This window comes from Thalassophryne amazonica, chromosome 12, assembly GCF_902500255.1.
Source record: "Thalassophryne amazonica chromosome 12, fThaAma1.1, whole genome shotgun sequence".
NCBI lineage: Eukaryota > Metazoa > Chordata > Actinopteri > Batrachoidiformes > Batrachoididae > Thalassophryne > Thalassophryne amazonica.
The window spans coordinates 4,612,642-4,636,083 of record NC_047114.1 but is presented as its reverse complement, the minus strand read 5'-3'; the positions used below and the strand labels follow the sequence as shown (position 1 = coordinate 4,636,083).

General features: G+C 40.8%; 1 protein-coding gene across 1 annotated transcript; it reads right to left on the bottom strand.

Annotated features, from left to right (window-relative positions):
• Nucleotides 1–1,797: 1,797 nt before the first annotated feature.
• rabggtb (Rab geranylgeranyltransferase subunit beta) lies at nt 1,798–21,386 on the bottom strand. Its single transcript, XM_034183871.1, has 9 exons — nt 21,310–21,386; nt 18,440–18,547; nt 16,967–17,164; nt 14,089–14,194; nt 13,960–14,012; nt 13,772–13,882; nt 12,902–13,027; nt 12,069–12,218; nt 1,798–2,041 (listed from the first exon to the last, which is right to left on the bottom strand). Exons 1-9 carry the CDS (start codon nt 21,310–21,312, stop codon nt 1,901–1,903), a joined length of 996 nt encoding a protein of 331 aa, XP_034039762.1. The 5' UTR covers nt 21,313–21,386; the 3' UTR covers nt 1,798–1,900.
• Nucleotides 21,387–23,442: the final 2,056 nt, after the last annotated feature.

Here is a 23,442-nt window from a genome sequence, read left to right as displayed (position 1 = left end):
GCAACTAAGAAACATCTAATGACCGTCCATTAGTAAAAATATGCTCATTTTTGAGGCGCCTTCTTCCACAGTGAACTCAGCAAACCACTGCCAGAAGTAAAGCTATGCCAGTTAACTTGATGCTAACTATACTGTGGAGTTTTTCAAAGACTTTCAAACTGCAGTAAATGTCCAGACTGGCGAGTAAATAAGTTACCGCCCCCATTTTGGACCGTCATTTTTCACTACACATAAAACTTTCCCTCCATGATGAGCTTTACATGGTGTTTTGTTGTTGTTTGATGACATCAGCTGCCCACCGTGCCCTCTGGCAAACTGAAACCAACATGTTCCATCTCCTTGTAAACAGTCTGTCATGATGCAACAAACGTCGTCTCTCTAATCACAGCCATTCATTGTCCAGACATTCTGCAGCTGGGTCCACAACTATTTGAACCAGTTTTGGTCATTATGCGCAGTGAGGCGGGGCATAAGCATCCGGGGTGTCCGCCCGTCCTTCCATCTGTCCGAACGAAATTTGTTTGCCACAACGTAGCGTGGCACCTATGCTCGCACAAACTTCATATTTGGTGTATGTGCCTTGGAGAAGTACTTCACATGGGTTCAAAGACCGGTGACCTTGACCTACTTTTCAAGGTCACCAATGGTCACAACTGTCCAATCCTTCGCCGCAACGTAGCTTGGCACCTATTGCTCGCAGAAACTACATATATAGTGGTACATGCCTTGGAGGAGTACTTCACACGGGTTCGAAGGGTGGTGACCTTGATCTACCGGTACTTCTCAAGGTCACCAGTGGTCACAACTGTCAAATCCTTCGCTGCCATATACCTCGGCACCTATGCTTGCAGAAACTTCTTATTTGGTGGTACATGCCTTGTAGGAGTACTTCACATGGGTTCAAAGTCCAATGACTTCCAATGACCGTGACCTACTTAACTCCTTCGTTGCAAAATGGCTCTGCAGCTAATGCACGCAGTGCTGGCCTGGGAAAAAACTGTGCAGACTCTGATGCCTGTTTGCAGCATCACGGTCAGACAAGTTAATGGTGAACCGGAAAAAAAATAAGGCAACAGGTCAAACCTAGGCTTGAATCCTCTGTAGCTGAAATTTCTCATCTTTCTATGAACAATCCTTCTGTGTTCCACGATGCAGCTGTATAGCCGGTGACGCCACAGATAAAAGCGAAGCTCGCCCAGTTTCTCCAATCACAGCCACGGAAGCCAAACAACTCCAGAGTTCTCATGGGCGTCTTGGTGGCTTCCCTCACTAACTGAGAACTGCCTGCTCCAATCAGATTTACCATCCAGTTTGTATTTCTTACTCATTTCTGTGAGTTATGATTTGTTTCGTCTCTCATCACCTCCATCGAATGATGCAATCACAGAAACTGTTCCTGTCCAAATATTTCTGGACCCGACTGCATCTGCTGACTTCTCAATGTGTCAAGTTACTTCCAAGTCATTTAAAAAGTGAGAACTACACACAGAGACACATGCTTTAACTTCTTTAACAGCAGAGGTCATGACCTTGCTCCTGCAGGTCACCTGAGTCGGTGCTTTTAGCCAATCAAGAGCAAGGAAATGCCAGACTCAACCAATCAGCTGTGGTGACCTCTGTGCTACTTTTTCAAAATTTTCCATTCAAGACACTCAGATTTATTTGATTCTCTCAGTTCTGGAAGTGAAAATAAATATGGAACTGAATATGAACTGCAGTTAGCAACGTGTTAAAGCACGTTTGAAATCGCTCCGCCAACTGTCAGTAAACGCTTTCCGTGTTCAGCAGAACCTCAGGGCCGCTCGCCCGCTCTGCAGCGCGGTGGTTACAGTGCAGATGGTGGAGATGTGAGACGAGTCCGTGTGTGCAGAAGCTGATCAGTGCTCCGGTCTGCCTCCAGCTAGCTGAGGAGTTCTGGTTGGAGTCGGATCCGCTGCAGCACGTCCTCAGGCATACACAGCACCGGGTTCACCGCTTTGATCTGATCGTCGCCCAGCAGCGAGAGACCCGCTACGCCGAACAGCGTGTGAAACGGATCCACCTACAGAGGGAGGGAGGGTCAGAGTGAACACGCACTGCCGTTAAAGACCAGAAGGAGGAGCTACAGGAAACAGTCGGGTCCACGCGGTCATAGAAATGTTTAAATACAGAATTAAAATGTACAAACATAAATACAAGTGAACAAATATATTAAATTACAAAACTGTTAACAGCAGACTTTGAATTTACAGAATTTTTTTTGTTTTTCTTTTGCCAAGTCAGGAGATAAAAACAAACGTTCACATCAATCATTAAGAAATACAGTATGGCAGTGTACAGCAAATCTGTCCGAGGCAGGCAGTCCTCAAAAACACACCATGCAAAGAAACCAGTGAGGGAAGCCACCAAGAGTACAGTTCTGTGGCAGTGATGGATGAAACTGTTGTTCCACAGCCTCGTGGTGGCGCTATAGAAGCCCATTAGTGCTTCAGACTGGGTGTCATCTTGATGGCTTCCCTCACTTGTCTCCTTGCAAGCTCACTCCAGACAGATTTACCGTACAGAAAACTACGGTCTGCAGAAAACTAGCTGTGAAAGTGATGTTTTACTGTAAATACTGTAATAAAGTCTGACAATAACATTCTCACACATTCATTTTATGTTGGTATTTTTTTATATATATATTTGTCAAGTTCATGAACTTTGGACATTTTATAAAAGTGGTGCATTTTTATTTTAACTGGGAAACCAAACCGAAATATGGTGATTTAAACATGTTTCTCTACAGGAGGTTAAACAACATTTTGGGGGACTGTAAATCTCTGTACAGGCACCTGGGAGGACAACACAGATATATTCCCATGATGCTTCACTTCAATCAGAGACAAACACAGAGCAGAGCCAGCTTCCGTGACAAAGTGGTCAGGGAAGCTGACTGGGAACCACAGCTTAGCCCCGAGTCTCTGTACACCAGGCAGCTACAGAGGATCACTGAACCGATTCTAAACGACCAGTCACACCCTCTACATGGGGAAGTCCAGTGTCTCCCCTCTGGTCCTAGGTTTACCATCCCGAAGTGCAGAACAAAGAGCTTCAGGAACAGCTTCGCTCCAGCTGCTATTATTCAGATGAATAAATCATCACAGCAAATTTTGCACCATTTTAGGTGGTTGCCAAACTGTGGTCAAATGTGGCTCTGAGCACGTTACGTCTGTGTCAGGTCTTTGTGTGTGTGTCACTGTTGGTCCTATATGTGTAATAAATTGGATGCTTTCTGTGACTGCAACACAAATCTACCCACGGGTACCAAAAAAGTAACCTGAAAGTTTTAAATATTTTTACAAAAAATTCCCAAGTCCATGAATTATATTTTGTACAAAAGTAACACTTCATTCCAATATAGCACAAAGATTTCTCTGGAATCTCTTTGCAGTATTTTCTTAATGTGTGAGATTGCAGAAATAATAATCATAAAAAAAAAAAAAATCCTTGTTGGTTCGTTTGCATTGTGTTTCTTTTTCAAAGTTAAGCCAGAAAGTTTCAGGATGCTTTGAAAATTTCAATTCAATTTCAATTTATTTTCATTTCTAAAGCACAAAATCACAACAAAGTTGCCTCAAGGTGCTTCACACAAGTAAGGTCTAACCTTACCAACCCCCAGAGCAACAGTGGTAAGGAAAAACTCCCTCTGATGATTTGAGGAAGAAACCTCAAGCAGACCAGACTCAAAGGGGTGACCCTCTGCTTGGGCTATGATACAGACACAAATTACAAAACAATTCAAAAAAACGAAGATACAGGAAATGTTGCCGGTGCACAGGACAGGAGGGTTTCAAAAACAGATACCACACCCATCTCTGGATGGAGCCACACCTCAAACAGAGAGAAAAAAAAAAACAGAATCAGACATCAGAAAAACAACAAATACAGTATAATTTGTCAGCATTAAGTAACAAGAAAAACAAAAGAAATACTAAGGTGATCACCGGGCACTAGCCCCGATCTTCACTAAAAGGCCCAGAAGTTACATGAAGTTAAGGCTCCGGCACGCTCCGCTTACAAATAAAATTAATTTTAAAGGGTAAAAAGCATAGAAACATACTATGCCAGTATGCTAGCTACATGAAAGGGAAAATAAGTGTCTTAAGTCTGGACTTGAAAGTCTCCACAGAATGTGACTTTTATTGATGCAGGGAGATCATTCCACAGAACAGGGGCACGATAAGAGAAAGCTCTGTGACCCGCAGACTTCTTATTCACCCTAGGGACACAAAGTAGTCCTGCACCCAGAGAACGCAGAGCCCGGGCCGGTATGTAAGGTTTAATTAGGTCAGCTAAGGTCATCAGGTCAGTCTGTGAATTATTTTACAGGCTAGTAGAACCTTAAAATCTGATCTCACAGGGACAGGAAGCCAGTGAAGAGACGCCAAAATGGGTGTAATGTGTTCTAACTTTCTGCTTCCTGTCAAAACCAATTGGAGACCCCTAATGCTGGACTGTGGTAAACCAGAAAACAGAACATTGCAGTAGTCCAATCTAGAAGAGACAAATGCATGAATCCAGGTCTGGAACTAATCGTCACTATATTTTGCAGGTGGAAGAAAGCAGTCCTCATAATATCTCTGATGTGGGGGTCAAAGGGTAACATAGGATATAACTAAATAAAAATAATATAAAAACATAAGTGGAAAACCTCTGTATTGTCCATCTTTGTAATGAAAAGTGAATAATTCATTTCACTGATATAGTGATCGCAAAACTCTGCTGTGAGAACACTAGATGGCAGTGTTCATTCAAAGAAGGGCTGAGCACAGAAACTCCCCAGTCCCCACAATAGGCCGTTGTTACATTGTGAATGCACGTGCTCAGCGGCGTGTAAATCTCACACGACTAAGCGTGAACTCCCACCTCCACTGTCCAAAACACGTCTGAGGAACAGCTCTCTGGGACGGCAGCTCAGGAGGCCCTGAAGCCCCCCAGATAACCAATGGACCTTCTGACGCGGAAACATGAGTTTACAATAACTTCAGGAGGCGTCCGCTAAGGAAGAGGGGGGGACAAGCCGAGCGCCCCCCAGACCTCAGAGGGAGAGGTGAGGTTGAGTTCAGTCACCTTTTACAGCCTCTCAACGCCCAAAAAAAAACACAGAGGAGGTGTTTTCTTTTCATGACGACTGGAGCAACATGCTTGAACATGTTGACAAAACCAAACACTCTGTGATGGGAAACTCCAGTCCAGTTCCCCCCCAAAAAAACACACCACTATCATTTGTGTGAAGCACATTTGAATCAAGACATCAGGCATCTTTTTCACATGACTATTTGATTACTGTAATACTGAAGGATTTTCATGAATAAAGCTGTAAAAGAAAAAAAAGTGTGTGCAGTCCATACAGGAATACAGCTGCCGGCGCCAATATTATCTACTGAATAATGTCTTATTGTTCCAATTCTCACCTCTGGGACACGTTTAAGGGATTTGTCCAGGTTTCTTTGGGAAAGTTACAGACATCTGCTGCAGTGTTAGCCACAGACTTAGTCACATCCGCGTCGTTATGCACGGTGGGCACAGTTCCAATAATCCGATAATTATCTAAGATAATGTTTTCATTATCGAATTATCTTTTAGATAACTTTAAAAACCATTATCAGACTAATTATCTTGCCATAAATTTTTGTCTGATAATTTTTAGACCGATAACGTGTTAAATAAAGCTGAACAACTACAAATATTATAAAACTTAAAATCAGTCGAGCACCTACCTGTTTAAATGTTCATAGCTGATGTGTAGTTCTACCCTCTGCAAAACAGAGAAGAGCTGCTTTAAGAAGAAACCACTCTATCCTCTGCAGGCAAAGGAGAAAAAAAGAAACTAATTTCTCTTAACCCCATACTGATACGCGGGCAATATCACCCAAGTCATCCAGAGGAATACATTTTTAAGTTATGGTTCAACTTTTAAACAAACTAATGTCGGACAAGTTATTTAAATTAATGTCATGTCTGAAGGTTTATAAAGTGAAAATATCAGATACATGTTTAAAGTAATGCGCTAATTTTTAAGGTTTAGTGTGGATATATGCTGTGCCCAGCAGTGCATTAGGGTAGGATAGGGTAATAGTACGTTCCCAACATGAGAAATGCATTTGAAACACTCTGATCAGGCTCTACGGACAACAGCATTAAACTCTAGTGCCTAAAACTCTCATGAATATATTCACTGGGTTTATAGATGCTGTTATTGCTCGCAGCTTCTACTGGTGGTTGGCTCTCACTGCGGATTGTATCACTTCCTGTTCCGGAGCACAGCGGTGTTTTGCTGTATCTGTTAAATCTGCGCAGTTAGATTGATCTAGTTACCTAGATAACAATTTGCTTCTGTTAGACCTCAGTGCTGCTTTTGATACTGTTACCTTACTGTACCATAAAATTTTATTACAGAGATTAGAGCATGCCATAGGTATTAAAGGCACTGTGCTGCGGTGGTTTGAATCATATTTATCTAATAGATTACAATTTGTTCTTGTAAATGGGGAATCTTCTTCACAGACTAAGGTTAATTATGGAGTTCCACAAGGTTCTGTGCTAGGACCAATTTTATTCACTTTATACATGCTTCCCTTAGGCAGTATTATTAGACGGCATTGCTTAAATTTTCATTGTTACGCAGATGATACTCAGCTTTATCTGTCTATGAAGCCAGAGGACACAGACCAATTAGCTAAACTGCAGGATTGTCTTACAAACATAAAGACATGGATGACCTCTAATTTCCTGCTTTTAAACTCAGATAAAACTGAAGTTATTGTACTTGGCCCCACAAATCTTAGAAACATGGTGTCTAACCAGATCCTTACTCTGGATGGCATTACCCTAACCTCCAGTAATACTGTGAGAAATCTTGGAGTCATTTTTGATCAGGATATGTCATTCAAGCGCATATTAAACAAATATGTAGGACTGCTTTTTTGCATTTACGCAATATCTCTAAAATTAGAAAGGTCTTGTCTCAGAGTGATGCTGAAAAACTAATTCATGCATTTATTTCCTCTAGGCTGGACTATTGTAATTCATTATTATCAGGTTGTCCTAAAAGTTCCCTGAAAAGCCTTCAGTTAATTCAAAATGCTGCAGCTAGAGTACTAACGGGGACTAGAAGGAGAGAGCATATCTCACCCATATTGGCCTCTCTTCATTGGCTTCCTGTTAATTCTAGAACAGAATTTAAAATTCTTCTTCTTACTTATAAGGTTTTGAATAATCAGGTCCCATCTTATCTTAGGGACCTCATAGTACCATATCACCCCAATAGAGCGCTTCGCTCTCAGACTGCAGGCTTACTTGTAGTTCCTAGGGTTGTAAGAGTAGAATGGGAGGCAGAGCCTTCAGCTTTCAGGCTCCTCTCCTGTGGAAACCAGCTCCCAATTCGGATCAGGGAGACAGACACCCTCTCTACTTTTAAGATTAGGCTTAAAACTTTCCTTTTGCTAAAGCTTATAGTTAGGGCTGGATCAGGTGACCCTGAACCATCCCTTAGTTATGCTGCTATAGACTTAGACTGCTGGGGGGTTCCCATGATGCAATGAGCGTTTATTTCTTTGTTTCTCTTTTTGCTCTGTATGCACCACTCTGCATTTAATCATTAGTGATTGATCTCTGCTCCCCTCCACAGCATGTCTTTTTCCTGGTTCTCTCACTCAGCCCCAACCAGTCCCAGCAGAGGACTGCCCCTCCCTGAGCCTGGTTCTGCTGGAGGTTTCTTCCTGTTAAAAGGGAGTTTTCCACTGTCGCCAAGTGCTTGCTCACAGGGGGTCGTTTTGACCGTTGGGGTTTTTACGTAATTATTGTATGGCCTTGCCTTGCAGTGTGAGGCGCCTTGGGGCAACTGTTTGTTGTGATTTGGCGCTATATAAATAAAACTGATTGATTGATTGATAGTGGGCGATTTTAACATCCACACAGATGCTGAGAATGACAGCCTCAACACTGCATTTAATCTATTATTAGACTCAATTGTCTTTGCTCAAAATGTAAATGAGTCCACCCACCACTTTAATCATATCTTAGATCTTGTTCTGACTTATGGTATGGAAATTGAAGACTTAACAGTATTCCCTGAAAACTCCCTTCTGTCTGATCATTTCTTAATAACATTTACATTTACTCTGATGGACTACCCAGCAGTGGGGAATAAGTTTCATTACACTAGAAGTCTTTCAGAAGCGCTGTAACTAGGTTTAAGGATATGATTCCTTCTTTATGTTCTCTAATGCCATATACCAACACAGTGCAGAGTAGCTACCTAAACTCTGTAAGTGAGATAGAGTATATCGTCAATAGTTTTACATCCTCATTGAAGACAACTTTGGATGCTGTAGCTCCTCTGAAAAAGAGAGCTTTAAATCAGAAGTGCCTGACTCCATGGTATAACTCACAAACTCGCAGCTTAAAGCAGATAACCCGTAAGTTGGAGAGGAAATGGCGTCTCACTAATTTAGAAGATCTTCACTTAGCCTGGAAAAAGAGTCTGTTGCTCTATAAAAAAAAGCCCTCCGTAAAACTAGGACATCTTACTACTCATCACTAATTGAAGAAAATAAGAACAACCCCAGGTTTCTTTTCAGTACTGTAGCCAGGCTGACAGAGAGTCAGAGCTCTATTGAGCCGAGTATTCCTTTAACTTTAACTAGTAATGACTTCATGACTTTCTTTGCTAACAAAATTTTAACTATTAGAGAAAAAATTACTCATAACCATCCCAAAGATGTATCATTATCTTTGGCTGCTTATTTGAGTTATTTTCATTAGTTACTTCATCCAAACCATCAACATGTCTATTAGACCCCGTTCCTACCAGGCTGCTCAAGGAAGCCCTACCATTATTTAATGCTTCGATCTTAAATATGATCAATCTATCTTTATTAGTTGGCTATGTACCACAGGCTTTTAAGGTGGCAGTAATTAAACCATTACTTAAAAAGCTATCACTTGACCCAGCTATCTTAGCTAATTATAGGCCAATCTCCAACCTTCCTTTTCTCCTCAAAAATTCTTGAAAGGGTAGTTGTAAAACAGCTAACTGATCATCTGCAGAGGAATGCTCTATTTGAAGAGTTTCAGTCAGGTTTTAGAATTCATCATAGTACAGAAACAGCATTAGTGAAGGTTACAAATGATCTTCTTATGGCCTCAGACAGTGGACTCATCTCTGGTCTTGTCTCAGAGTGATGCTGAAAAACTAATTCATGCATTTATTTCCTCTAGGCTGGACTACTGTAATTCATTATTATCAGGTTGTCCTAAAAGTTCCCTGAAAAGCTTTCAGTTAATTCAAAATGCTGCAGCTAGAGTACTGACGGGGACTAGAAGGAGAGAGCATATCTCACCCATATTGGCCTCTCTTCATTGGCTTCCTGTTAATTCTAGAACAGAATTTAAAATTCTTCTTCTTACTTATAAGGTTTTGAATAATCAGGTCCCATCTTATCTTAGGGACCTCATAGTACCATATCACCCCAATAGAGCGCTTCGCTCTCAGACTGCAGGCTTACTTGTAGTTCCTAGGGTTTGTAAGAGTAGAATGGGAGGCAGAGCCTTCAGCTTTCAGGCTCCTCTCCTGTGGAACCAGCTCCCAATTCGGATCAGGGAGACAGACACCCTCTCTACTTTTAAGATTAGGCTTAAAACTTTCCTTTTTGCTAAAGCTTATAGTTAGGGCTGGATCGGGTGACCCTGAACCATCCCTTAGTTATGCTGCTATAGACTTAGACTGCTGGGGGGTTCCCATGATGCACTGAGTGTTTCTTTCTCTTTTTGCTCTGTATGCACCACTCTGCATTTAATCATTAGTGATTGATCTCTGCTCCCCTCCACAGCATGTCTTTTTCCTGGTTCTCTCCCTCAGCCCCAACCAGTCCCAGCAGAAGACTGCCCCTCCCTGAGCCTGGTTCTGCTGGAGGTTTCTTCCTGTTAAAAGGGAGTTTTTCCTTCCCACTGTTGCCAAGTGCTTGCTCACAGGGGGTCGTTTTGACCGTTGGGGTTTTTACGTAATTATTGTATGGCCTTGCCTTACAATATAAAGCGCCTTGGGGCAACTGTTTGTTGTGATTTGGCGCTATATAAATAAAATTGATTGATTGATTGGTTATTGTGTCTGCGTTTATTAAATTCCACGCATCTTAAATGTAGCAGACACGGATTATCTGGAATTTTGTTTTGGCAAGTTTTCAAGGTCTCTACTGCCATCTACTGGCCAGTAGTGTTCATTTGCCCTATTGACGTATCCGATAATCCCTTGCGTGCCAGAGTCGCCGCAGTCAACACGATGACAGTTGTAAATTAATATTATACTACAAAAATGTATTTTTTATGCTTTTCGTCACGTTAATAAGAGACTGCTGCATGACACCCTGAAAACTTACTAAAACAATTATAACAAATAATCAGTGTCTGCTACGTTTAATCTGCGTGGAATTTAATAAACGCAAACCGAATTTCAGACATATTACATATATTAGTCTGGAATAAAGAGGACAAACAGTGTTGTAAAGAACAATAAGATGTTAAAGAGCAAACTTCACTTTCCTCCAGAACGACCTGATCAGGAAGCGAGTGTAGCTCACAGCAGCTCGCATTGAAAATAACGGAGAGACAGCCTGTGATTCTCACATGTTTACGTAAAATAAACACAGTAACAATGTTTATAAACCCAGAGAATATATTCATGAGAGTTTTAGGCACAATATAAAAATAGTTTTATGTTGCAATGTTAATGGTGTTGTCTGTGTGCAGCGGTTAAAGTGCAGCGTGATCAGAGCGTCTCAGTGTAGTTCTCAATGTTACTGAGATCTCGCAGCGCGGCGACCTCTCCGAGGTTTTGCGGGATTTGAAACGTCAATAGGGTGAATAGCCAACATTTATGTATCAAGACAAAATCGAAAGCACGTTTTACAATATAATAAAACGTGTGCACATTGCACAATATAATAAAACATAATCAAATTCATGAGAGCACATGACAATATTGTGTGAGAAATAGGTCATAAAGATAAGATAAAACATCATAAAATTCTCTCCACATGCAAAACATTTTGCGATGACACTTCCAGGGCTCCGTAAAAATGCCTGTTTTTACAAATAAAAAAAATGGAATATTTTACAAAAGCACATTTATCTGTAAACACCAACACACGACACACGTCACATTAACGTGTTACAATGAATGACTGAACCAGGTTCATTAAAAGCCTGCTAATGAGTCTTTCTTTGGATTCAGGTGTGTTAGAACAGGGAGACAACTAAGAGTGTCAGGAAGGTGGCTCTCGAGGACCGAACATGGCCACCCCTGTTCTATCGGTATTAATGTTATTTATAAATCAAAACCATAAGTCAGCACGGCTTTATTTTCCAAGACCTCCACCTGACCGGAGTGTTGTGATCGGGTAGAGAGCTGCATTTTGTGGCTGCTCTCAGTTTGCGTCTGTGCTGGAAGCCATGTAGTAAACAAGAACTTCCAGCAGGGGGCAAGATGTTCAAAGACAGAAGTGTGAGCTCATTGTTTGGGTTTGTTGTAGCTGTTGATTCTACCAGAAGTGATCGTGGTGTTAAAACTCAAATTCAATTTATTAGTAGTTGCAAATGTACCAGAGACAATACTGGAATTTATCGGTTATCTGTAACTTCCAATACATTTTTGGGTGGTTTATCGTTTTATCTTTATCAAAGATAACTTTTCAGTTATCTGATTATCTGTTATCAAAGTTAATTTTTTGGTTATCTGTGCCCACCACTGGTTACGCATGACCGATAACTGCTCACTTAACGCTTTGCACCTCAATGCGTTCAACACGAGGACTCAGCAAGACAAATTAACAAATAGTGGTCAAGTGTGGACTGCAGCGAGCCTTACAAGACGGCAGATGGGGCAGAATCCCTCTTTTGCTGTAATCATCACCCTGGGTAATGTGCCAGGTTAAATGAAATCAAGTGTGGTCTAACTGTGCCCCGTGGGACCCAAACTGGGGGGGTGGCTGCTTTAGAAGGAGAATAACCTTCACGCCTGCGAGGACGGAGCGTGTTCACAGTCTCACCATGTCTCCCGGCCTGTCCGCGAAGCCTCCCGTCTCCTCGTCCTGGCAGGCCAGAATGAAGGAGCGCAGCTTGGCCTTGTCGATCCAGTGGATCCTGCCGATGATTTTCAACGATGCCAAAACCCACCAGGAGTAACAGACATCTGGAAGCTGAAGCAGACGGGATGAAGCAGTAAATGAAGCATTGATTCACACCGTGAGCAGCTCCTCTCTGCCCAAAGTATTTATTCTTTTAGCTCCTTTACACACTGATGGAAATATTTTTGCTGATATTTGAGGTTCTTTTCAAAAATCTTTGACAATGTGGAAATTTTCTTGAATGGTATCTCATTTTAGTGATCCCCCCAACTGCACACCCCCTCAGCTACCCAGCAATTCTGGAACATGCCCCATTTCAGGTGAATTTCACTGTTTACACCACCAAAAATCTATATTTCCCTATTTCAAAAGTGTTAACAGTGTTTAGGTCGATCACAAAACCACCAGAATCAAAACATTTCAGCAGTTTGGGTGAATTTGACTGTTTTTGCCACAGTGTGTCGATATTTTTCCCAAGATTCTAAATTCCGTGAGGAAGAATTGTGAAGGATGACTCAATCAAAACAATTAGATTCAAAGTCCATCAAAAACTGAAAGAAAAGAATTTTAGTTGACTTTCAGTGTTTTTACCTCAAAGAGAGTCCACAGTTTAACATTTAACATTCTGCAAAGAATTCAAGGTGAACTGCAGTGTTTTTTGGCTAAAATATAAAATTTCAACATTCTACAGAGATGAATTTAGGTGACATTTAGCCCCACTTGATGGCATTTATTTAGTGTGTGGCAGCACCAACCTTCTCCGGGCGTCCGTTGAGGCCTCCGGAGGGCAGCTGTCTCTCGCAGAGCCACCAACCGAGCAGGTCGGCGTTGACCTGGTGCAGCTGACCCGTCAGAGACAGGAAGCCGGTGCAACAGTAAATCTGTCCACAACAAAAAATTATTACAGAGCAAAGTTAAAACACGGCACAGCTGTAAACACGCAACTGTACCACCAACAGGGGGCGGTAGTGTGACTCAACAGTCTTCCCACATAGTTAAAAATGTGTTTGTTTTTTCTATAAACATACATTTCAGAAATAAATGCAATTTATAGTTTGGAAAATACAATATGTGTGTCAAAGAGCCTAAATAGAGCCACATCAAGTGACTGAGGAAAATTAACACAAAATGACAACAACCACATGATGAGAAAAGGCAGATAAACAATTTTACACAATATGACACTTTGAACCACTGAATTCTTTTTTTTAAATGTTATAAATTTATCACAGTGAAATCACTCTTTTTATATCTGTATTGTTGTAAATATTACTCCTGTCAAAGTGTGAAACTTAAGTTTGATCAGTTTCTAAATTTATCTACACATGACGACTGTCACAAGGTATAAGAGGCTCTGCCCCCTGGTGGCCATAATTAGAACTGAAACATGCCCAACATTAAATTTGTCGGGGGTCTCGGTGAGGCGACCTTATGGACCGAGTTTCACCTCAACACATGCAGAAACACATTCAGTGCATGTGAGCACTGTATGTCAACAATCCCATGATGCTTTGCCACATTGTTGGTCGTAGTTTCTATTTTGATTTCCACAAGTGGTGCGATAAAATTGATCAACATGTGATGGACTAAGGAGAAAAGCAAACGATGGCGATCTTTGGAGTCACCTGTCCAGCGTGAGACTCTGATCCAGGTCTACAGCCAAAACCTCCATCAAAGTTCATACAGGACAAGACAAACTCCACAGCTTTGTCCACATTTATGGTGTCCAGCTTCCCCTTCAGAAACAGAACGCAGCGTCAGCGTGCAGCGAGGGCACAACAGCTGTGAAACAGGAGGCACCGCGCACACGTACCAGTAAGGCGAGGGTAGCCACCGCGCAGAAGGAAAACCTCGTGTCGATCTCTCCTGCAAAGACAAAAGCCAAACAATGATTTTTAAATCCTGTCAGATTTGATCCCCGCCAGATTTGATCCCCGCTCACCCCATTTGTCTCCTGCAAACGAGCCGTCGTCCTGCTGCAGCCCTTTGACGTATTCCAGCACCTTGTCCAGGTCAATTGCGTCCACGCTGTCATACAAACACAGGATCTAAACAACAAGCAACGGAGGTTAAAGTCTAAACCGCAAAGTGCTTTGTGGTGGGACTCAAAACAAAAGGTGAATTTAACATAGTGTCAGTTTCTGTACACCTGGGATTTTCAAAATAAAGTGCCAATATGTCTTGTGCCCCCCCCCGAATTTATTTATTTATTCCAATCTTTTGTCTGTATTGTTGTGTGTAGAGGCAATTAAATTCCCCCTTTGGGATTATTAAAGTTTTTCTAATCTAATCCACAATGTGTATGGAAGATTTCAGTAGATAAATGTGCTTTTGTAAAATATTCCATTTTTTATTTGTAAAAAAAGGCATTAAAAAAAAAGCCAAGTTGTAATTAGATAACCATCTGATATAACCTGTGTCAAAAATAAATAGAACACTGCCATGATCTACTGGTGCCAGACGTTCAGTACAGTTTACACTGTGCGAGTTTTAGCCCTTTTTCAGCTGATTTTTCATTTGTGCGAGAATTTTTTTGGATCGCACCGAGTTTCAGGTTAATCGCACGTCCTGCGTCGTTTAGTGTACATGGAGTAACGTGCTACGTTTAACATCTCACGACCACCTCCTGATCGCCGATCGTATGGTCAGATGAAAATCAAACCTGTTTGATATTCTGGTCGGCCGTCGTGAAGGTATCCAGCTGCTGAAGAGCTACAAGCATCCAACCTCTCACACTGTGCCTGTGCAAACACTGCAGAGCTGTCTTGTAATGTTTTTTGCTGCTGTTGTTTTTTAACTTTGATGTCTCCCATCGAGTTTTTGTAAATTAAGTTTGAAAAAAAAGCTTCCGTTTACGTTTTGCTTCTGTGGTTTTTGAACGTAAAATGTGTGTGAGAACATAAATCGTACGCTCTGAACTTTTCCACCGTGCAGTTCTGTGGTACACTTTGACCTGGAACCGAGTACATTGATTGAAAATATCAGCCCAGCTTCAGGGCCAATACTGCCATGAACACTACTGGCCAATAGATGGCAGTAGAGACCTTGAAAACTTGCCAAAACAAAATTCCAGATAATCCGTGTCTGCTACATAAGATGCGTGGAATTTAATAAACGCAAACACAATAACGTCTATAAATCCAGAGAATATATTCACGAGAGTTTAATGTTGTTTTCCGTGGAGTCTGATCAGAGTGCTTCAAATGCATTTCTCATGTCGTGAACATACTGAGATACCCATAATGCACCTGGACACAGCATGTCCACACTAAAACCTTAAAAATTAGCGCATAACTTTAAAACTAAAACATATATCTGACATTTTCACTTTATAAAACTTCAGACATGACATTAATTTAAATAACTTGTCCGAAATTAGTTTGGTTAAAATTTGAACCATAAGTTAAAAATGTATGCCCCTGGATGACTTGGGTGATATTGCCCTCGTATCAATATGAGGTTAAAAGAAATGAGTTTTTTTTGTTTGTTTTTTTTTGGTGACCAGTCCTCCTTTACCTGCAGAGGATAGAGCGGTTTCTTCTAGAAGCAGCTCTTCTCTGTTTTGCAGAGGGTAGAACTACACATCAGCTACGAAACATTTAACAGGTAGGATTTAAAATTTTATAAATGTTTGTAGCTGTTCAGCTTTATTTACGATGTTATCGGTCTAAAAATTATTGGACAAAAATTTATCACAAGATAATTAGTCAGATAATGGTTTTTAAAGTTATCTAAAAAGATAATCCGATAATGAAAACATTATCTTCGATAATTATCGGTTATCGGATTATCGGAACTGTGCCCACCACTGATCATACTTGTGTTAAATAAAAGACAAAAGGGACATAAGTCCTGCTCACAGGCTGATTGCCAGATACAGGACATGTCCACGTCAAGTATAAACACCAGACAGACATCTCCACATCACTACATATCCACAACGCGTCCTTCCATAGGGACTACATGGCAACCTGTCGCCTCCGCTGCATATATCCGGATCCAAAAGTCGGAAATCCAGGCCTGAATCTTATCAAATATTCCTGCCGTGTGTGGTGTGTTAAGAGCACTCTGATCTGCTCGGAAAGATGTCAGGAGCGCTCCGATTGCAAATCTGGGATATTCAACATGTTGGATTGTCTTGACCCAATATCGCAGTGTGTGTGGTGTCCCCCGACCACAAACCAGCACACAGACTGCTGAATGTGACATGCAGCCAATCAGAAAGTGAGGTGATGGACGTATGGAGCAAAAAATAAAATCAAAACAACTGTTCTGACTTACCAGAAAGTCCGGTGGTCACGCCATCTCCACTCCTTTAAATAACGCCTTTTCTTTTTCTTTTTGTGTTTATTTTTTCTCCCCATAGTCCACAAAGTATCTCCTTTTGTCTACTCTGAAGTCACGTTTAATCTCGAGAGATTTTGCGAAAAATTCCTGTCTGACCTGGGAATGTTCGTGTGTGGTGTGTTGTTTTCACCATGTGGCTGCACACCACACACTGTACCACCAAACCTGCCAGATCTATGATATTTTATCTCCACGTGTGTGGTCTCTCAGGTTTTGGAAGCCTACAGATCATTTTAAAATCCTGCCATATGAACCAGGCTTAAGAGATGTTATGAGCACACGCTCCATCAGCCGTCAGTTTCATAAGTGTGCAACATGTTTTTCTTATCTACTGGAGGCACTCTGTGGTCGAGTTTCAAGTTAATAATGTTTAATTTCTAAAGAGTCTGACCCCTTTAAACTCCAGAGTACCCTGAACAGTTTTTGTACTCATCCTGGACGATCAGAGGAGCATTAATCTCTTGCAGACTCACCTGCACGGCGCTGAGGGTGTACAACAGGTGGGGGTCATGACCAATACTGGCACTGATGCCTCCACACTCGTGCTGACAGGCTTTGATGAAGTCTATGATCTCCTGCTGGTTCATCCTGGGCAGGTGGCCCATCAGGTCCATCACCGTCAGCCCCCAGTAGATGCCGCTCATCCTCAGGTACTCTGATAGTGTGTACTCCTGAATACACGCAACAAACATGATCCAACAGGACAGTGACAGCATGGTCACGATGCTAGAGTTTCAAACTTGATATAGATACCGAGGAAAATACTCAATAGCCAGGTGCGGGGGGCATAATATTTAAAAAATAAATAAATTAAGAGCCTTATATTTATTATAAAGATTAAAACAATAATTTTAAGTTATTGTTTTATATCAGACACCTTAAAAATAGTGTTCACTATTTTTTAAGGTGTCTGATATAGTATAAAAACAAACATACTGGAACATAACTGTGTATATATATATATATATATATATATATATATATATATATATATGTGTGCATATGTATACACACACAGGAAGGAAGACAGACAGCTATAGAGATAGGTAGATATCTGCAGTATATTTTATATACAGTAGTTCACACACACAAAAAAAATAATAATCTCCCAAAGGACATTTCCAACACTTTGGATTTCCAAGTTGTCTTGAATACAGCACTGGTTAGCGGACCTGGAAGTCACGGCTTAAAGGAGACAAAGAGCAATCTCATCACATCACTCTGTTAATTTTTTTTTCTCGCCGCCTTTGGCCAGGTTTAATTTTTAATACCAATGGAGGTGGCAAAGACGGAATATTATAGCAACGGTAATTCTATTCTTACAGCTATGACAATCCAAATAATATCAATTTTATCATGAGAGGCCCTCATAATGAGAGGACGTCATAATTTGACAGGTTACCGTGGCAGCCACCTTGAAAAAGGCTACGATCTTGGAATTTTGAGTAGCTAATGGATCAGATTTGCAAGGTATTCCATCAAGGAAAAATAAGACCATTTTTGTGCCGTTAGCCACATTGACAGGGCTGTTACGGGGGGCGAGGACCATAATATGCCATGTCGTTTTGGTGGCCATCTTGAAAAAAAAAATGCCACCATCTTAGACTTCTGAGTAGCTAATAGATCAGATTTCTAAAGTATGCCATAAACATCAATTATGCCAAATCTGGTGCCTTAATCAAGTTTGCATGGTTTTTCTGTTATCGATAAAGATGATTGTGTTGCTAAATAACAGTGCTTAAATATTCATGACAATTTATAAATACAACAGATGCATTCTAAAGCAAAAATGTAAAATGTGGAAATATTAATTAGTACTGTGCAGATACGTATTTGTCCACTAGATGGCACTATTGTGTGGTGGTGTTGCAAACATTTAAAAGAAAGACCTGAAAATCATTCCTTTAAGTTTTTGGTTCAAAGCATCTTTTCTCCCTTTGACTTACATAATCATCCTTTTTGGAGCCATAGGCAGCGATGTAATCTGCGTGTTTGTCCAGGAGCAGTGTGTTGGGAGCGTCAGGCTTAATGACCACGTCTTTCACTGGGGTACCCTGAAATCCAACACATCCAACAAAAACAATGCTCTAACATTTATCTGTTTCAAGTGCAAGATTTTATATTCGTATATAATAACACAATAACACAAGCATTAAAACACAATAAGGTGGTATGATCATGAGGAGACATCCATCAGTTATCAGTCATGGAGAATTGAGGACGACCTCAGCAATAGCTGAAGTCTTTTTCAACTGTGGAACAGATGTTCATCTCACAGTGAGAGAATGCAAATCCAGGGAAGATGTGCAAGATCACACTAGACCCGTGCTGCACCGCTGAATGTTTTATATGCCAACAAGACAACTTTAAAGTCACATGTCCACGGAGCCAGTGAAGGGAGGCCAACACAGCGTAATACGATCAAACTTATGTTCCTGTTAATAGGCCAGAAAACTAAACATCAGTGACCAACTGCTGAGGACACAAACGCACAACTGAATGACTTTGTATCAGACAGAGAACATAATATGATGCAGTATCCTTACTGCACAAATTTAAAGAAGGTGACGGTCTTGTTAATTTCCCGAATATGCAAATCAAAACATAATGTAAGGTCAAAGATGACGGCAAGGTTTTTTTTTTGTTATTATTATTTGATCAATCACACAAGCATCCAATGATCCAGCTAGTTTATATCAGAGCCAATAACCAACGCTCAAAATAAAGTTACACTAACTTTGTTAAAATCAAATTAGTGTAAGTTTAAAAACATAAAATCACCTCAGACAACAAATAAATAAATGACACGACTTAAGTCAACTAGAAATTATACAAAAGAAACATTTTGTTGGTGAGTCAAAAAATGACTAATGACTATTTGATTTATTTCGCAATTAAGTAGCTGTGAGAAACAAAAAAGTCTGAAAACAAAGAAAAATGTTGATCAATGCTTTCCAAAGCTCTCTATGATGCCTTCAAATGTCTCATTTTATCCACAACCGAAAGTTATTCTGTTCACTGCCAGAGAGCAATAAATAAACCAGGAAAATAAACCAGAAAATATTCACATTCAAGAAACCAAAACCAGAGAATGTTGTTTTTAATTACTTAGAATTGTCAAAATAGTCCATTAATTCAATAGTCAGTGATTAATCAATTAATCACTTGTTACAGCTCTAGTTGTTAGGTCCACAAGTAGTCAGAAAATCCTGATCAGTTTTTTCAGAATCCTAAAATGATGCCTTCAAATGTCCAGTTTTGTCCACAACCCACACATATCTACTTTACTGCCAGAGAGGAGTAAAGAAACCAGAAAATATTCACATTAAAGAAGCTGAAAGAATTTGAATGTTTTTTTAAGCAACAAATAATATGAGCGGAGTGCTGTGAAGCTCGCTCTTATGGTAGACAAAGGCACAAACCAGACAACATTTACATAAAAAGCCATAAAAAGCCACAAACCAATCGTAGACAAAGCTGCAAACTGGAAATGTCATGAAATGATTTCATCCACTGAGATCAATAGCCTTTTTGCTTCCTTATTGGTCCTTCAGTTTTTGAGGGTGTTTGTCGGGAACATGATCATTTCTCTACGTTGATTGCAGACCTTGCAGCGGATCTGTAATCAACCACTTCCGCAGCAGCTGTTCTTGAAGCTTGAACCAACGAAGCAGCGCTCCGACTGACTGCTTCGTTGGTTCATTCTTCATTGCGTCATTGCTTTTCAGAAGTGGCAAGTCCGCTTCTTAACCCCTCTCAAAGCCATTTAAAAATGTCAATCGTGGGTCAGTTTTGTGCGGATTAAAGTCACTAACTGGGGCTCTTGTTGCAGGCAAGAAACGAGAATCGTCCTCCGTTCCATTCGCACAGCTCCAAATGCTGTGGCCGTTCTCTGCAGAGTAAAGTTGAGAGTCCGGTCGGAATTAATAACTTCAAAGCAAATCACCGTTTGAAATCAAATGACACTTTCTTTCTAAACGTAATACAAACAAACTGCAATTGACTAAAATGTGTTTTTCCTCCCAAAATAAGACGTCCTGACTGTGTTCTTTATGAATTACATTGATGCTGATGTGCAGCGCAGCCGGCTGTAAGAGGTCAGAGGTGTGGAGTGACATTCATCCCATTAATGACTGAAAGGAAATGCTTTTGATAAAAACTACAGATTTTATTTCTATTTAAGTCCAGGGATCAAGGATCCAGTGACCAATTTCATATTTATTTACTTTAAGACTCAATAAAATGTTGACATAGAAAACCTGTAAAGCCTACTTTTAGTACACAGAAAATTCACAAGAGGTATTGATAAGGGACTCATATAATGGCATTGATAGATAAAATCTTATCAATACCCATCCCCAGACCTAAATGACATGGCGAGATGCTGAAGAGCTTCGCTCATTCATGTCTCGTACATATTAAGAAACAAATAACCCAGAGCTAATTTTCATAATGTAAAAAAAAAAGTGTACATTTTATGTACATGATGTTCAATCAAAGCTCACCAGTCTTAAGTTTTAGCCTCACAAGGACCACAATGAAAATAAGCGTTTATACTTTATTGTGTCGTCCGTGTATCACTGATATATTCACCTTTCTGTATTTATATTGATTTTACAAAATAAACTCAAATCAATCCATCAGAGCTAAAGCTAAGTGCTAACACTGAGCTAACAAGCTAGCAGCTCACGGTGAGAGGGCACGTTAAGAGAAGACGTTGACAAAATAATGTCAACATGCTTTTAAGACATCAGCTACAAGTTCACTCATTCATATTATCCGTTAGACTTTAATGACATAAACATTTGTTTCTTACCATTTTGAAGCCTGCGTGACGTCACCCATTGGTTTTCTATTGAGACGTTGAGACCTTCTTCTTCTGCTGCTGCTGAGGTTATTGGCGGTTTGCAAACCAACAGAGTGCATTACCGCCACCATCTGTTTGGGTGTGGAGCATGTATGGAGTAGGGCGTATGTAGGGTTGCCACCTTTCAGAAATGAAAATAAAGGACACCCACCGGCTCCTCAGGGTCACTACCGCCACCCAAGGAGTGGCATATATTTAAGTGGTTTTTTTTTTAACATGAAATTGTTAATAGTAAACTGTGCAGTCACTGAAGTGTGCAATAATAAACATAAATATTAAGGAAAACAGACCAATAATTTTAATCTTTAAAGTAAGGACATTTTTACTTTAAGAGGAAATAAAAAAATAAAAATACATGTTTGTCTACAGTTTGCCTTGTACCAATGCTGCGTTTACACATGGGCAAGACGAGTCACGAATGTCATATTTGCGTCATTCTTGGCACATTCCTGACATTCTCAACGAGACTTAACGCATCCGAATAGGTTTCTTAATCGTGTGTGATATTCGTGATTTTCGTGGAACATGTTTTTGGCTGTCAAAAAATCTTCCACGAATGTCACGCGCCACCCTCATTTCGCCTCATGTCGTGGAAGTGAGAGTGTTGATCCGTGTTGATTAGTGATGAACCTTAATAGAGCGTGACAATGTTCTTCTCTGACATGCGCACAATTAAACCCTGCTGCACCACCTTCAGTTTCATTGCTGCAGTATGCTGAAGGAGGACAGTGACGCCAAGTCAGCTAAAAGTTTCATTCCAATGCTCCTCAGCATGCTCCTGCAGGTGCTCCTTGCAGGTTTCCCCTCCTAAGTGTCTCACTGTCCACCAGAAGCATCTTGGTGCCAACAGAAAGTCTTTCTCCATGGTTACGCTGAACTCCTCTCCCACAGCAGAGGCTGCCACCCTTCTGGTCTGTTGGTACCTTGCAACTGCCTCCGGAGTCCTCCGAAATAGCATATCCCAGAGGGACTTCTTCACTCGGATGGCTTCCCTGACCATCGGTGTCCACCACAGTGTTTGAGCGTTGCTGCCCCTTGAGGCACCTAAGACCTTCAGGCCACAGCTCCCTGCTGCAGCTTCAGCAATGGAAGCTTTGAACATTGCCCATTCTGGTTCAATGCCCCCAACTTCCATAGGGATGCTAGAAAAGCTCAGTCGGAGGTGTGAGTTGAAGATCTGTCAGACAGTGGGCTCCAGACTTTCACAGTTCACCCGTACTATCCGTTTGGGCTTACCAGGTCTGTCCAAAGTCCTCCCCCACCCTCTGACCCAACTCATCACCAGATGGATGGATGGATGAGATTTATTGTCATTACACAAGTGCAACAACAAAGAGATTACGTCCACACTCAAATTACCACAGACAAGATACAGCAATTAATCCACAATTGTTTACCGTAATAATGGCCCACATCAGAATTAAAGACAACACATATACAGTGAGGAAAATAAGTATTTGAACACCCCGCGATTTTGGAAGTTCTCCCACTTAGAAATCATGGAGGGGTCTGAAATTTTCATCTTAGGTGCATGTCCACTGTGAGAGACATAATCTAAAAAAAAAAAAATCTGGAAATCGCAATGTATGATCTTTTAAATAATTTATTTGTATGTTACTGCTGCAAATAAGTATTTCAACACCTACCAACCAGCAAGAATTGTCTCACACAGACCTGTTAATTTTTCTTTAAGAAGCCCTCTTATTCTGCACTCTTTACCTGTATTAATTGCACCTGTTTGAACTTGTTACCTGTACAAAAGACACCTGTTCACACACTCAATCAATCACACTCCAACCTGTCCAACTTAGCCAAGACCAATGAGCTGTCTAAGGACACCAGGGACAAAACTGTAGACCTGCACAAGGCTGGGATGGACTACAGGACAACAGGCAAGCAGCTTGGTAGAAGACAACTGTTATGATTCTTTATTAAAAAGTGGAAGAAACACAAGATGACTGTCAATCTCCCTTGGTCTGGGATTCCATGCAAGATCTCACTTTGTGGAGTATGGATGATTCTGAGAAAGCAGCACCTGTCCAGGCCCATTTGAAGTTCACCAGTGACCATCTGGATGATCCA

Bases quoted from the DNA above. Each gene is read 5' to 3' on its own strand.
- rabggtb (XM_034183871.1), bottom strand. The intron at 14,013-14,088 runs GTGAGCGGGGAT...TTGTCTTTGCAG, and splicing joins GTTTGCAGGAGACAAATGGG to GAGAGATCGACACGAGGTTT. The intron at 2,042-12,068 runs GTGAGACTGTGA...CTCCCTCTGTAG, and splicing joins CGGACAGGCCGGGAGACATG to GTGGATCCGTTTCACACGCT.